The following is a 15,685-nucleotide window of genomic DNA, read 5'->3' on the forward strand; positions in this document are numbered from 1 at the left end:
GTAGGCCTATAATAAAAACGTACATACAATAATATATAGGCCTATTGGACTATCCATATATATTTAATTAATTTTAAATTAACTTTGTAATACAGTGTCTACAAATTTATATTGATTATATTGTACAGCCTTTTGATTGGGTAAATGTCAGACTAATAAAATATCCTATGAAGAAAGACAGTTATAGTGTAATATACAACACTGTCGAAATGTATCGAATAAAACAATGGGGGTAACACCAAGGACGCGGGAAGTCAGTCCCAGGGGGGGGTGCTGAGAGAGTCTATATAATGACGTCATAATAAATCCTGCGCAACATCCATTGTTTACAGAGACGAGATGACGGGTGACGTCACATTCAGGGCTCCGCTCTGATAAACACTCTACTGGTGTGTAAAAATAGTTCTGCCAACTAGCCACTGTTATTCTCAAACGTTAGCAAGTAAACAATGTGGAAATTATGCCCAACCTACTGGCGACCGCGGCTCAATTTCTGTGGAAAACACAATATCTTTAATTTTAAACGTAACGCTATCATGTCATAGATAACCACAGACATATTTCAATTAGAAATCTCAGTGGGTAGTGGAGAGAGCTGTGAGCTTACCCCCTGGAGACCGGGGTTCAAGTCCGGTTGTTGTCGTCTGTTGGAAGACTCTTATCTCTATTTCATGCGAATTATAAAGTCAAGTATAACCATTGTGTTGTCTTTTTACGGTGTCTTGATGGTGCATTGATAATTTCGGAGGTTAACACTCTAAACAGCTCAGGTTCGGATCCACGCAAAAACGTTGACAGGGGTACCACTGTCGTATTTTATTGCTCAACACGGAAAAAACATTAGGGGTAACTCTGTCGTTTTTTATCGGCCGTCATGAAAAAAAACATAAGGGGTAACACTGTCGTTTTTCTTTGGTCGTAATGAAATAAAACACAAGGGGTAACACTGTCGTTTTTATCAAATGAAACATGAGGGGTAACACTGTCGATATTTATCCATTAAAACATAGGGGGTAACACTGTCGTTTTCATCAAATGAAACATGAGGGGTAACACTGTCGATATTTATCCATTAAAACATAGGGGGTAACACTGTCGTTTTCATCAAATGAAACATGAGGGTTGACACTGTCGTTTTTTATTGGTCAACATGGAAAAAACATGAGGGGTAACTCTGTCGTTTTTTTATCGGCCGTCATGAAATAAACATAAGGGGTAACACTGTCGATATTTATAAAATAAAACATGGGGGGTAACACTGTTGTTTTTCTTTGGTCGTCATGAAAAAAAAAATAGGGGTTGAAAAAAAAAACTGTTTTTTATTGGTCAACATGGAAAAAACATAAGGGGTAACACTGTTGTTTTTTATTGGTCGTCATGAAAAAAAACATAAGGGGTAACACTGTTGTTTTTTATTGGTCGTCATGAAAAAAAACATAAGGGGTAACACTGTTGTTCTTTATTGGTCGTCATGAAAAAAAACATAAGGGGTAACACTGTTGTTTTTTATTGGTCGTCATGAAAAAAAACATAAGGGGTAACACTTGTTTTTTATTGGTCGTCATGAAAAAAAACATAAAGGGTAACACTGTTGTCTTTGACAAAAAAAACATAAGGGGTAACACTGTCGTTTTTCTTTGGTCGTAATGAAATAAAACACAAGGGGTAACACTGTCGTTTTTATCAAATGAAACATGAGGGGTAACACTGTCGATATTTATCCATTAAAACATAGGGGGTAACACTGTCGTTTTCATCAAATGAAACATGAGGGGTAACACTGTCGATATTTATCCATTAAAACATAGGGGGTAACACTGTCGTTTTCATCAAATGAAACATGAGGGTTGACACTGTCGTTTTTTATTGGTCAACATGGAAAAAACATGAGGGGTAACTCTGTCGTTTTTTTATCGGCCGTCATGAAATAAACATAAGGGGTAACACTGTCGATATTTATAAAATAAAACATGGGGGGTAACACTGTTGTTTTTCTTTGGTCGTCATGAAAAAAAAAATAGGGGTTGAAAAAAAAAACTGTTTTTTATTGGTCAACATGGAAAAAACATAAGGGGTAACACTGTTGTTTTTTATTGGTCGTCATGAAAAAAAACATAAGGGGTAACACTGTTGTTTTTTATTGGTCGTCATGAAAAAAAACATAAGGGGTAACACTGTTGTTCTTTATTGGTCGTCATGAAAAAAAACATAAGGGGTAACACTGTTGTTTTTTATTGGTCGTCATGAAAAAAAACATAAGGGGTAACACTTGTTTTTTATTGGTCGTCATGAAAAAAAACATAAAGGGTAACACTGTTGTCTTTGACAAAAAAAACATAAGGGGTAACACTGTCGTTTTTCTTTGGTCGTAATGAAATAAAACACAAGGGGTAACACTGTCGTTTTTATCAAATGAAACATGAGGGGTAACACTGTCGATATTTATCCATTAAAACATAGGGGGTAACACTGTCGTTTTCATCAAATGAAACATGAGGGGTAACACTGTCGATATTTATCCATTAAAACATAGGGGGTAACACTGTCGTTTTCATCAAATGAAACATGAGGGTTGACACTGTCGTTTTTTATTGGTCAACATGGAAAAAACATGAGGGGTAACTCTGTCGTTTTTTTATCGGCCGTCATGAAATAAACATAAGGGGTAAAACTGTCGATATTTATAAAATAAAACATGGGGGGTAACACTGTTGTTTTTCTTTGGTCGTCATGAAAAAAAAAATAGGGGTTGAAAAAAAAAACTGTTTTTTATTGGTCAACATGGAAAAAACATAAGGGGTAACACTGTTGTTTTTTATTGGTCGTCATGAAAAAAAACATAAGGGGTAACACTGTTGTTTTTTATTGGTCGTCATGAAAAAAAACATAAGGGGTAACACTGTTGTTCTTTATTGGTCGTCATGAAAAAAAACATAAGGGGTAACACTGTTGTTTTTTATTGGTCGTCATGAAAAAAAACATAAGGGGTAACACTTGTTTTTTATTGGTCGTCATGAAAAAAAACATAAAGGGTAACACTGTTGTCTTTGACAAAAAAAACATAAGGGGTAACACTGTCGTTTTTCTTTGGTCGTAATGAAATAAAACACAAGGGGTAACACTGTCGTTTTTATCAAATGAAACATGAGGGGTAACACTGTCGATATTTATCCATTAAAACATAGGGGGTAACACTGTCGTTTTCATCAAATGAAACATGAGGGGTAACACTGTCGATATTTATCCATTAAAACATAGGGGGTAACACTGTCGTTTTCATCAAATGAAACATGAGGGTTGACACTGTCGTTTTTTATTGGTCAACATGGAAAAAACATGAGGGGTAACTCTGTCGTTTTTTTATCGGCCGTCATGAAATAAACATAAGGGGTAACACTGTCGATATTTATAAAATAAAACATGGGGGGTAACACTGTTGTTTTTCTTTGGTCGTCATGAAAAAAAAAATAGGGGTTGAAAAAAAAAACTGTTTTTTATTGGTCAACATGGAAAAAACATAAGGGGTAACACTGTTGTTTTTTATTGGTCGTCATGAAAAAAAACATAAGGGGTAACACTGTTGTTTTTTATTGGTCGTCATGAAAAAAAACATAAGGGGTAACACTGTTGTTCTTTATTGGTCGTCATGAAAAAAAACATAAGGGGTAACACTGTTGTTTTTTATTGGTCGTCATGAAAAAAAACATAAGGGGTAACACTTGTTTTTTATTGGTCGTCATGAAAAAAAACATAAAGGGTAACACTGTTGTCTTTGACAAAAAAAACATAAGGGGTAACACTGTCGTTTTTCTTTGGTCGTAATGAAATAAAACACAAGGGGTAACACTGTCGTTTTTATCAAATGAAACATGAGGGGTAACACTGTCGATATTTATCCATTAAAACATAGGGGGTAACACTGTCGTTTTCATCAAATGAAACATGAGGGGTAACACTGTCGATATTTATCCATTAAAACATAGGGGGTAACACTGTCGTTTTCATCAAATGAAACATGAGGGTTGACACTGTCGTTTTTTATTGGTCAACATGGAAAAAACATGAGGGGTAACTCTGTCGTTTTTTTATCGGCCGTCATGAAATAAACATAAGGGGTAACACTGTCGATATTTATAAAATAAAACATGGGGGGTAACACTGTTGTTTTTCTTTGGTCGTCATGAAAAAAAAAATAGGGGTTGAAAAAAAAAACTGTTTTTTATTGGTCAACATGGAAAAAACATAAGGGGTAACACTGTTGTTTTTTATTGGTCGTCATGAAAAAAAACATAAGGGGTAACACTGTTGTTTTTTATTGGTCGTCATGAAAAAAAACATAAGGGGTAACACTGTTCTTTATTGGTCGTCATGAAAAAAAACATAAGGGGTAACACTGTTGTTTTTTATTGGTCGTCATGAAAAAAAACATAAGGGGTAACACTTGTTTTTTATTGGTCGTCATGAAAAAAAACATAAAGGGTAACACTGTTGTCTTTGACAAATAAAATATAAGGGGTAACACTGTCGTTTTTTATTGGTCATCATGAAAAAATAATAGAAATACACACATACATTTTAATGTCATTTATATCCTCTTTATTGATGATTTATTATTGTGTAATGTCATCGCCTCAGTGGTGCAGTGGAGTGCACTCTGCCTAACCCACTGGAGACCGCGGCTCAATTTCTGTGGAAAACACAATATCTTTACTTTTAAACGCAATGCTATATCATGTCTATTGTCATATATAACCTCAGACATAATCAAAGTACAAATCTCAGTGGGAAGTGGAGAGAGCATTGAGCTTTCCTTCTGGAGACCGGGGTTCAAGTCCGGTTGATGTCTTCTGTTGGTAGACTCTTATCTCTATTTCATGCGAATTATAAAGTCAAGTATAACCTTTGTGATGTCGTTATCCGGTGTCTTGATGGTGCATTGATAAGATCGGAGGTTAACACTATAAACAGCTCAGGTTCGGATCCACGCAAAAACGTCGACAGGGGTACCACTGTCGTTATTTATTGGTCAACATGGAAAAAACATGAGGGGTAACTGTCGGTTTTTATTGGCCGTCATGAAATAAACATAAGGGGTAACACTGTCGATATTTATTAAATAAAACATAGGGGGTAACACTGTCGATATTTATTAAATAAAACATAGGGGGTAACACTGTCGATATTTATTAAATAAAACATAGGGGGTAACACTGTCGATATTTATTAAATAAAACATAGGGGGTGACACTGTTGTTTTTCTTTGGTCGTCATGAAAAAAAACATAAGGGGTAACACTGTCGTTTTTATGAAATGAAACATAAGGGGTAACACTGTTGTTTTTTTATTGGTCGTCATGAATAAAAACATAAGGGGTAATACTCTTGTTTTTTATTGGTCGTCATGAAAAAAAACATAAGGGGTAACACTTGTCTTTGTCAAATAAAATAAAAGGGGTAACACTGTCGTATTTTATTGGTCGTAATTTAAAAAAAAAAAAATTGTCTTTCTCAAATAAAATATAAGGGGTATAACTGTTGTTCATCAGTCATCATGGGAAAAAAACATAAAGGGTAACACTGTCGATATTTATCAAATAAAACATAGGGGGTAACACTTGTTTTTCTTTGGTCGTCATGAAAATAAACACAAGGGGTAACACTGTTGTTTTTATCAAATGAAGGGGTAACACTGTTGTATTTTATTGGTCGTCATGAAAAAAACCATAAGGGGTAACACTGTCGATATTTATCCATTAAAACATAGGGGGTAACACTGTCATTTTTATCAAATGAAACATGAGGGGTGACACTGGCGTTTTTCTTTGGTCATCATGAAAAAATTAATAAAGGGGTAACACTGTTGTTTTTTATTGGTCATGAAAAAAAACATAAGGGGTAATACTGTTGTTTTCTATTGGTCGTCATGAAAAAAAACATAAGGGGTAACACTGTTGTCTTTGTCAAATAAAATATAAGGGGTAACACTGTCGTATTTTCATCAGTCATCATGGGATAAAAACATAAGGGGTAACACTGTCAAAATTTATCAAATAAAACATAGGGGGTAACACTGTTGTTTTTCTTTGGTCGTCATGAAGAAAAACATAAGGGGTAACACTGTTGTTTTTTATTGGTCGTCATGAAAAAAAACATAAGGGGTAACACTGTTGTTTTTTATTGGTCGTCATGAAAAAAAACATAAGGGGTAACACTGTTGTTTTTTATTGGTCGTCATGAAAAAAACCACAAGGGATAACACTGCTGTTTTTTATTGGTCGTCATGAAAAAAAACATCAAGGGTAACACTGTTGTTTTTTATTGGTCGTCATGAAAAAAAACATAAGGGGTAACACTGTTGTTTTTTATTGGTCGTCATGAAAAAAAACCTAAGGGTTACTTATGTTTTTGTTTTTTATTGGTCGTCATGAAAAAAAACATAAGGGGTAACACTGTTGTTTTTTATTGGTCGTCATGAAAAAAACCATAATGGGTAACACTGTCGATATTTATCAATTAAAACATAGGGGGTAACACTGTCGTTTTTATCAAATGAAACATGAGGGGTGACACTGTCGTATATTACAGTTTTAGTTTTTGGTCTGTTGGCTGCAAAACATTCTGAGTTAGCATACATACTTGATGATTGAGCCACTTTACACACACTTTTTATATACTATAGATTTGTATAGTCACTGGCCCCCTTTAAATTGTGCATTTATGCTATTACTATGTGCAATAGAACAATGTGCAATAGAATGATGTGCAATAAATAGGTTAGCACTTTAGCACATAGTACTTTAGCACATAGCACTTTAGCACATAGCACTTTAGAACTAAGCACTTTAGCACATAGCACTTTATCCATAAGTTTTAGTGCAGTAGACACTTGCACTTGATCCCCATACTGTCGATTTCTATGTAATACAGCAAGGTGCAGTTTAAGTCTATCAAGCCCCATGTTCTCGATGTTAAAATGTTGGTTTGTCTGATTGTGTTTGTGTCTGTGGTTGTGTTTTTGTTCTGTTGTACTCTTGTATATGTTAAGAAAGCAATGATGCACTGTGCCCAAGACAAATTTCCCCACGGGGACAATAAAGTTGAACCTTGAACCTTGAACTATAGCCTACTATTATTATTGACACTTTTCTTTTTAGAAAATTTTAACTTTAATTTCAATTTTCATATTTTGTTCTTTGGTTTATACATTTGAATACTTGACTATCATGATTCGTGGCACATTATATATTTATTTTTACTATTTTTTTTACGGTATTGGGTCTGTGAATTAGAGTTTTTATTTGTTTTGTTACACTTATATCAAAGTATATTACACTATAACTTTCTTCATAGGATATTTTATTAGTCTTTGACATTTATCAAACCAATAGGCTATACAATGTAATCAATATAAATATTGTAAACATCACTGTATTGCAAAGTTAATTCAATATTAATTAAATATAGATGGATAAACCAATAGGCCTATTTATTTATATATATTATAAAAAGGCCTATTGGTCTATCAATATCTAAGCTAGGTATATATTATTCTTTTTTATTATACTGACGCACGTATATTTATTCTGTTCAATGAGATGTTAACTGATAACATATAGGCTTTTGGTTATGGTAGCAGCCATGGTGACAATGGCTGGCTGCCAGCCGCAGCCAGCGGCCAGTGGCCAGCGGCCAGTGGCCAGCGGCAGACAGCGGCCAGCCGTGGCTGTCGTCGCAGCCAGCCAGCCGATACCAGCCAGGCGTCGCAGCCCGTCAATACGTCGTATAATTATCATACCATCCTACTAAAACATACAAACATTTTAAAATGAAAGAGGCCGATTGCGTCAATAAGTTTGACTAAAAGAGCAAAACTTTGACCATCCGTGGAGAGAATCGAACACCGGCCTTCATGATTGCTAACCTAGCATGACTACCGCTTGTAACACTGTGGCATTGGCTTCATATTATTGCACTTATATTTATGTTTATCACTCTATAACGAAGAACTTTGTGCATAATATACGTTATTAGGCTTAATGACATTTAACAAAACAAATAGGCTATATATAATATATAAAATACATTATTTGAATACGCCCCAAATTACAACTAATATATTTTATTGATACTGATAGACCAACGATTTCATAATTTAAACTGTACTTAAATAGAAAAATATTAAAACAATATTAGCACTAAAGAGCTTTAGGTAGCTTTCGCCAGAGAGCATGGCTTTCTGGTAGCCTACTTCAACTGACGCAAAAAAAAAGTTAATAACATGCAAATCAACTGATTATATAGACTTTGAGCGAGCCAGCCAGTGACCACAGTGACTGAAAGCAGCCAGACGAGCGACCCACACAGCGACCAATGCGACCTACGTCGCGACGCACGTCGTTGGCCACTCAGAGAGCTCGGCCCTACAGTTATTTTCTTTGTATTTGTACCACGTTGGTCATTTTAATGTCGATTCTAAATGCTCTTACACACTTGATTACATTGCTACTTTATTCCGGACACCAATTGATGCATTGCTGTGCGTGCAACACAACGTAAAGTTGTGTTGAGTTTGAGGCTAATGTAGCTAACAATAAACAACGACTAGCCAATTTCATGACAGAATCACAAAGACGAACGGGAACGCTATAAGTGCTCCGAGACCGGAAATGACGTGCAACTCGGAAGGCTGGCGTCCGAGACATCTGGATCACACCACGACCACTGGGGCTCACGGATCGCCTTCCTGCACGTTGAAACCTTCGCCGTCCTGGACCAACGCCAGCGGCTCCGTGTCCTCGTACAGGTAAACATTCCTCAGGTTCCCCACAAAGCCCCGGGAGAACAGCCCGGAGGTCACGGCCGCCACGCTGCGGTGCGGCTCGAAGCCTCCAAAGTAAAAGCGCCCCCCGTGGTTCAGGGCCAGGTAGCGTTGGAAGGGGTCCAAGTCCTCCGACGCCACCGCCGCCCCGTCCAGGTACACCCGCAGCGCCGTGCCGTCCAGGGCCACGTCCAGCCGGCGCCACGCCCCGCAGCACGCCGCCGTGGCGTTGCCCGCGGCGACGGGGTCCGACAGCCTCTCCCCGAGGTTCACGGCCACCTTGAGGCGTCCGCCCTCCAGCCCGACGGCCAGGAAGTCGTCGTCGTCGGCGTCGGCGCCGCCACCCTCGTCCCCCGCCTCGCCCGCCCACAGCAGCACGCCGTCGGGGTCTCCCGCCGCGAACTCCAGGGACACCCGCGTGCGACGGGCGTCCCGGGCCGGGAACAGCGGGTCGGCGTAGCGCAGGAACGAGTTCCCCGAGAACCTCAGCGTGGCGTTGGCCGCGAGGCGCCGGTCGCAGCGTCGGCCCCCCCACCCCAGGGGGCAGAGGCAGACGTAGGGGGAGGAGCCTCGACCGCCGCCGCCGCCGTCGGGGGAGGGGGCGCACACGGAGCCCTGTCGGCACAGGTGGTCCTCGCACGCCACGGGCCGCTCGCACAAGGCGCCCGTCCACGCAGGGGGGCACGCGCACGCGAAGGACCCCTCCTCCGTGGCCCGGCAGCTCCCGCCGTTGCGGCACACCTCGTAGCCGCACGCCGTGCCGTCCCAGTCGCCCACGTTGACGCCGTCCAGCGCGCCCGTCTCCGTCAGCGGCAGCTCCCGGTCGTTGATCGCCAGCTGCCGCACGCCGCCCGTGAAGCCCGTGACGGCCCCGTCCCGGGTGGCGTCCCGGGCCACCTGGCTCGGCGTGGACACGCCCCCGACGAAGACGTCCGTGGCCACGTCCAGGGTGGTCATGGTGCCCGGGGGGGCGTCGCCGTCCCGAGGCCGCGCCTCCTCCCCGTCCAGGCTCAGGAAGCCGCGGCGCCCAACCCGCCCCGCCCGCACGGTGTGCCAGGTGCGCCCGCTGAGGTCCACCGGCTGCGCGGCGGTCAGCACGCGGGTGGCGTCCCCCAGGTTGTAGCGCAGCTCGACCAGCCCCGCGGTCAAGGACACGCACAGGAAGTCTCCTGTGGACGGGGCGCGCGGAGAAGAGAAAAAACAACAACAACCCAGGTTGGTGTAATGATGACAAATGAGGGTCATGATAACAACGGTTGTCATGGTAAATGATGCTGACATGGCTGCTGATCTTGGTAACGTACCGCATACATATCAGTGGCCTGCTTCCCATTAATATGCTTAACTGTGGTTGTGATGATTCATAATCAATTAATACACCGGACAGCAGCATCCAAACGAGGGAGAAAACTATTTATGGATTTAATATTCTCCCTACCGGCTTTGGAGCTGAGACGCTGTGCCACGTAGACGAGCACGCCCTCTGGTGACAGTGTTTGGAACTGCAGCTCTATGACGGTCCTGTGTCGGAGGTTCATCGGGGCGAACGACATCCACGACGACTGGTTGCCGCTGAAGAATGGGTCGCTGATTGCAATCGCTAGAGAAAGAGATAAAAAGGCAATCAGTAGAACCCATCAAACACCAATATTACGCATTCGTTTTTTTTTTTGGTGCTTAATAAAGTAGTGGGGGAAAGAGTCTCAGTTTGTTGAGGCAAAACAAGACGACCTTCGGTGCAGTACAGCCCGGCCGCCCCCAGGGGGCAGTGGCACGTGTATCCGCTCGGGAGCGGGATGCATGCGGAGCCGCGGGCACACCGGGGTGGGGGCCTGTGCTCCACATCACACACAGAGCGCCTCTCCGAGCAGAGGGCTCCTTTCCATCCCACCGCACACTGGCAACTGTGGAGCAGACACACACACGCGCACACACACGCACACACACGCACACACACTGTGGCTAAGAGCCAGGAAAAGCCTTTCTGGTAGCCGCTGCTGAGGTCATGTTGGTCATGAGGAGCAACATGTGGGGAATGGCATTCTGGGAGTATTTTAACCAGGAAACCGGTGCCTTAAAACCAAACTCCGGAACCCAGAAAAGTAAACCCTGCCACCAAAAAGGTCCTATGTTCCCCGTTTTTCCCAAAAGGGTCCTATATTCCCCTGTAGCCTTACATACCGGGGAGCATAGGACCCTTTTTGGGATAAGCGGGGAACATAGGACCCTTTTCTGGGAAAAGGGTCCTATGTTCCCCGCAATCTATACATTTTTAGAAATATTTCAACTTTGACGCGACATTCGCGTGATGACAGCCAATCGGCGTTCAACAGCGTGGTCACTGAGTAACATGTGTAACGTAACAGCCAATCAGCGTTCAACCGGCCAACTCAGTGCAGTGCAGTCCGGGGTGAACTGCAGCATGGAGGAGAAAGTCATTGTTGCCGTTTGCGACTCCCGGAGCTCTTTATATAATAGTACATAATATAACATAATTGTATAATAATATCACGGCCAAAAGCTCTGTGTGCCTCCGGATGGCCGTAGTGCGGGGAGCTCTCGTAGGGATTGGGCTTCTCGGGGTTTGTTTACCGGCGTATGAATAGACTGCGTCAGGTTCTCCGACGTCTCTCCCTCTTCCACAAAAGGTAAAGACATGCAATGGTAGTTATCTCGGCCGGAATTTGGCAGTAATGGTGGAAAAAGTAACAGACCGGGGAACATAGAATGTTCCCCGATCACATACATATCGGGGAACATAGGACCCTTTTAGGGAAAAGCGGGGAACATAGGACCCTTTTTAAAAAAAAGGGTCCTATGTTCCCCAGTCTCATACAAAGAGGGGAACACAGGACCCGGGGAACATAGACACGCTCCCTAACCGGGACCCTAGCCCCAACCCAAAAACTAGTACCTCAAATCAAACCCCCCCAATAAGAACCCTAATGCCAACCCCAACACTAGAACCTCAAACCAAACCCCACAAATAGCGACCCTAACCCTAACCCCAACATTAAAACCTCGAACCAAACGCCACCATTAACAACCCTAATCCTAACCCAAATTCCTAGAACCGAACCTGAATCACACAAATAAGCGAGCAACGAGCATCATATAACATAAAGCCAGCTGCTAAGTGTTACAGTAATGTCTGATATAAAAGTGTTTACTGTGAATTCATATAGAATGACATATATATATATATATATTCATATAAATGTGAAAATGAGCTTGGTAATGTGGAAGAGAAATTGAGCATTAGCAGTGTGGAAAAATCCTGTGGTTATCAATCATCGTTAAGCATGCCTACACGTGTCTGCCAGCTCCACGTGATAACGAGTCTGTGTGAAGCCTGAACAGGCTTCACACAGACAACAACACACACCGAGACACCCGTCCGCCTCGCACTGCTGTCACGCGGCGACCACAGGGCACGGCTTACTGTCCCGGGACCAGGGTGGGGATACGTACTACACCGAGGAACCCGAGTCCACGCAGGAACCCCCGTGGTCGCAGCGGACCAGCTGACAGGGGGTGACGCCGCACTGGCCCACGCTGCGGCCGAAGGCGGGACGTCCCGGGCTCTGGTACTTCCTGTCCCTCTTGGTGCGGAACTGCATGTCAAATATGCATCCTTTGAAACGGAGAAGGGGGAGAAAGACGAGACGGGGTGGTCGGTCGGAGGTTCTGCTCGATACGGCACGATCACATGAGTCGACACGGGAAGGAGGTTTTGGAGGTTTTTTTTCACTCCGGAGTAGGGATCGACCGATACCGATTTTTTAGGGCCGATACGATACCGATATTTTTTCCTCAGCCTTAGCCGATACGCCGATACCGATTTTCTTGAGCCGATTATTATTATTATTATTATTTTTATTTTTTTTAAAGGAACATTTATTGAACTTCAATATAAAAAACAATATTTAACAAATAGTAAAAACAGGTGAAGTAGAACAAGTAAGAACAAGTAGATGAACAATATTTAACAAATATTAAAAACAGGTGAGGTAGAACAAGTAAAAAAAAAAAAAAAAAAAAACGGCGAAAATCAGCCGCGTATCGGCCGATACCGATACACGTAAAAACCGCGAATATCGGCCGATAATATCGGCCGACCGATATATCGGTCGATCCCTACTCCGGAGATCCAAAATACAAACAGAAAGCTGCACACGTTGAAGCATCAGGAATCCTTTTATATAACTTAAGCGTAATAAAGGTCATGATAATGAGAAAGCTGAGCCCAACAATACAGTGTTCCAAGAGTGTCTTTATGTAAATCTGCTCTTGGGGCAGAATAGGTTTTTTGTTGTTAAGCCCGGCCAATTATCATCCAATAACCATCTGTATAGGAAGCTGCTCCTTCCGTTAATGTTATCGAGCAAAAAACAAAAAAACTAATTGCTTTAAAGATTGAATGGGTTCTTAGTTTGTCCCATTTTAAAGCCCCCCCCCCCCCCCCCATCCCAGCCCCGCCTCCACAAACGAAGAGTGGAAGGGATTGCTCTGTGCTATTTGCTTTCTTCCTTCATAATTCAATCTCCCAGGCAAAACATTTGCTTTGGCTCGCACCTGCGGAGAATAGAGGGGCTTTCTATCAGCGCCGGAGTCCGAGAGCTCGCCGGGCCGCCGCGTGCACATGTACGCTCAAGTCTCTGCGCCGCATTAGTCATTGGCATAAACAGGATGCAGGGGGAAATGTCATGCTCACTCATGAATATTCATGGTGTGTTGTTGTCGCTCTCTCTTCATCCCTCTCTCTCTCTCTCTCTCTCTCTCTTCATCCTCTCTCTCTCTCTTCATCCCTCTCTCTCTCTCTTCATCTCTCTCTCTCTCTCTCTCTCTCTCTCTCTCTCTCTCTCTCTCTCTCTCTCTCTCTCTCTCTCTCTCTCTCTCTCTCTCTCTCTCTCTCTCTCTCTCTCTCTCTCTCTCTCTCTCTCTCTCTCTCTCTCTCTCTCTCTCTCTCTCTCTCTCTCTCTCTCCACTTGGCACAATCAAGATGATGGCTTTGCACAACTGCAAATATGGTCGACTGTTGACGAGCATGGCAGGAGTAGGAGACAGTGAGGGTACGGTTGGTTGGTACGGGTGATGTTGACCTGACAAACAAGGTAAGGGACTGGGAAACAGCCAAGACATATATAGCAAGGAATGGGAGCAACTAGAAATAGTTATTACTATTACTAAATATAGTTATTACCAATATACTTTTAGTTATTACAATAACTAACTATAGTTATTACTATTATTAACTGTAGTTGTTAACCATATACTTATAGTTATTACTATTACTAACTATAGTTTTTACCTACATAATTATAGTTATTACTATTACTAACTATAGTTATTAACTAGATACTTGTAGTTATGACTATTACTAACTATAGTTATTACTGTTACTAACTATATATTTGTAGTTATTACTAATACTAACTATAATTATTACCTATATAATTATATTTAGTACTATTATTAACTATAGTACAATAGAGTACAGGTTCAGCGATTTCACCAAAGGCTTAATGTGTAAACATAAGGTGACGTAGGGAATCAAACCTGACCTTTCTGCTGGGAGTTCAACACAATCGCCACTACACTGGACTCTCCTCTGGCAACTTCTGCTTAATTACTAATAAGTAAATGAGCAAACATAGTGTGGTGCCCCTAGACTGGTCACCGTCGGGCTGGAACCCCTAACCTGGGAGACATGAGAGCTTACATCATGAGAAGCTTGGCTCGACTGTCGCCACGTCTATCGTCTCTTCACTTCGTGGTTATGTGTAGGGGCTTCTAAGTGGTGCAGTGTCTTACATTTGAAGTGCACTTGAATGTTAAGTAAGATTGGTTGGGTCAAATTATAATTAAATTGAAGTTCAATATGAGACCTTTTGATTAAAAAGCCTTTTTTCCTCAAACTTGATATTCTCAACACAGTAAGTCCCTTAGGAGGGCTAACTGCCATATTTGCAAGTTGGAAGACAATTGACGGTGTTATTTAATTAAAGTGTGTTTAGAAATCCGTTTTTTTTCTTTTGAGTTTAAAGTTTAGAACATGAAGTGATTATTTTCCGATGTCTTTGAATGAGTTGAAGGCAATAATAAGCTACATTAAACCCAGTGGGTTCCGTGCGCTTTAACTGTGGTACAATATGTCTAAAGGTGGTGCGGGTGATTCCCCACCAAAGTTAAATATCGTCTCGCCTCATTACACTTTTCCATTAAGCCTTTAAGGAATTCCCCAGGTAATTCCGATAACGCCATCTTTTTTTTCCCCTCAAATACGTAAGAAAAATATGTTGTTAATTCTGATGAGAACACAGAACCATCTGCATCAAAGTACAACCAACGTCGGCTTCTGAACGTGGGAACCTAATTAGCGATTAGCGTGGTGAATTCAAAACCCAGACGCCCATCAAAGCAAATAAAACACATCAGGCTTTTACTCGACTAAAAGCTCATCGGGAAAAAAAACACAGACCCCCCCCCCCCCCCTGCCCCCCGTCTTCGTCCACCCATTGGCCCTTCAATAATTGATCGCCACGGTGACAAAGGGTCCGGTGTATCACCTTTCCCCAGCGGGCAGCGCGTGGATGTGTGGCTAGGCGACAGCGGAGTGTATTATCAAGGGAACCCCCGGAGCAAGGTCACCCCGATCGGATTAGCCGCCCGCCAGTTCGCACGGCATCCTTCAGCCCGAAAGGTTACAGTCCTTCCTGCAAGAGGGGGGGGGGGGGGAGCTAATGCTTCAGCCACAGAGTAGCCTCCTCACCGCGCACATCAAGCTGTTTGAAAAAGGATGAAATGTTGCCACGATGAAAAATAGAGCGACGGGCAGAAACACATTTGGTCGTTTGCGGCGGTCTCT

At 42.2% G+C, this 15,685-nt stretch overlaps 1 protein-coding gene across 1 annotated transcript in view; it reads right to left on the bottom strand.

Annotated features, from left to right (window-relative positions):
- Nucleotides 1–6,031: 6,031 nt before the first annotated feature.
- The window catches only part of eys (eyes shut homolog), a 117,861-nt gene continuing 108,207 nt past the window's right edge, over nucleotides 6,032–15,685 (bottom strand). Inside the window, 4 exon segments of the mRNA XM_060073813.1 lie at nucleotides 6,032–9,986; nucleotides 10,256–10,417; nucleotides 10,549–10,721; nucleotides 12,289–12,451. Coding sequence (XP_059929796.1) covers nucleotides 8,728–9,986; nucleotides 10,256–10,417; nucleotides 10,549–10,721; nucleotides 12,289–12,451 — 1,757 coding nt within the window. The 3' untranslated portion in view covers nucleotides 6,032–8,727.

Source organism: Gadus macrocephalus, chromosome 15 (genome assembly GCF_031168955.1).
Source record: "Gadus macrocephalus chromosome 15, ASM3116895v1".
Taxonomy (NCBI): Eukaryota; Metazoa; Chordata; class Actinopteri; order Gadiformes; family Gadidae; genus Gadus; species Gadus macrocephalus.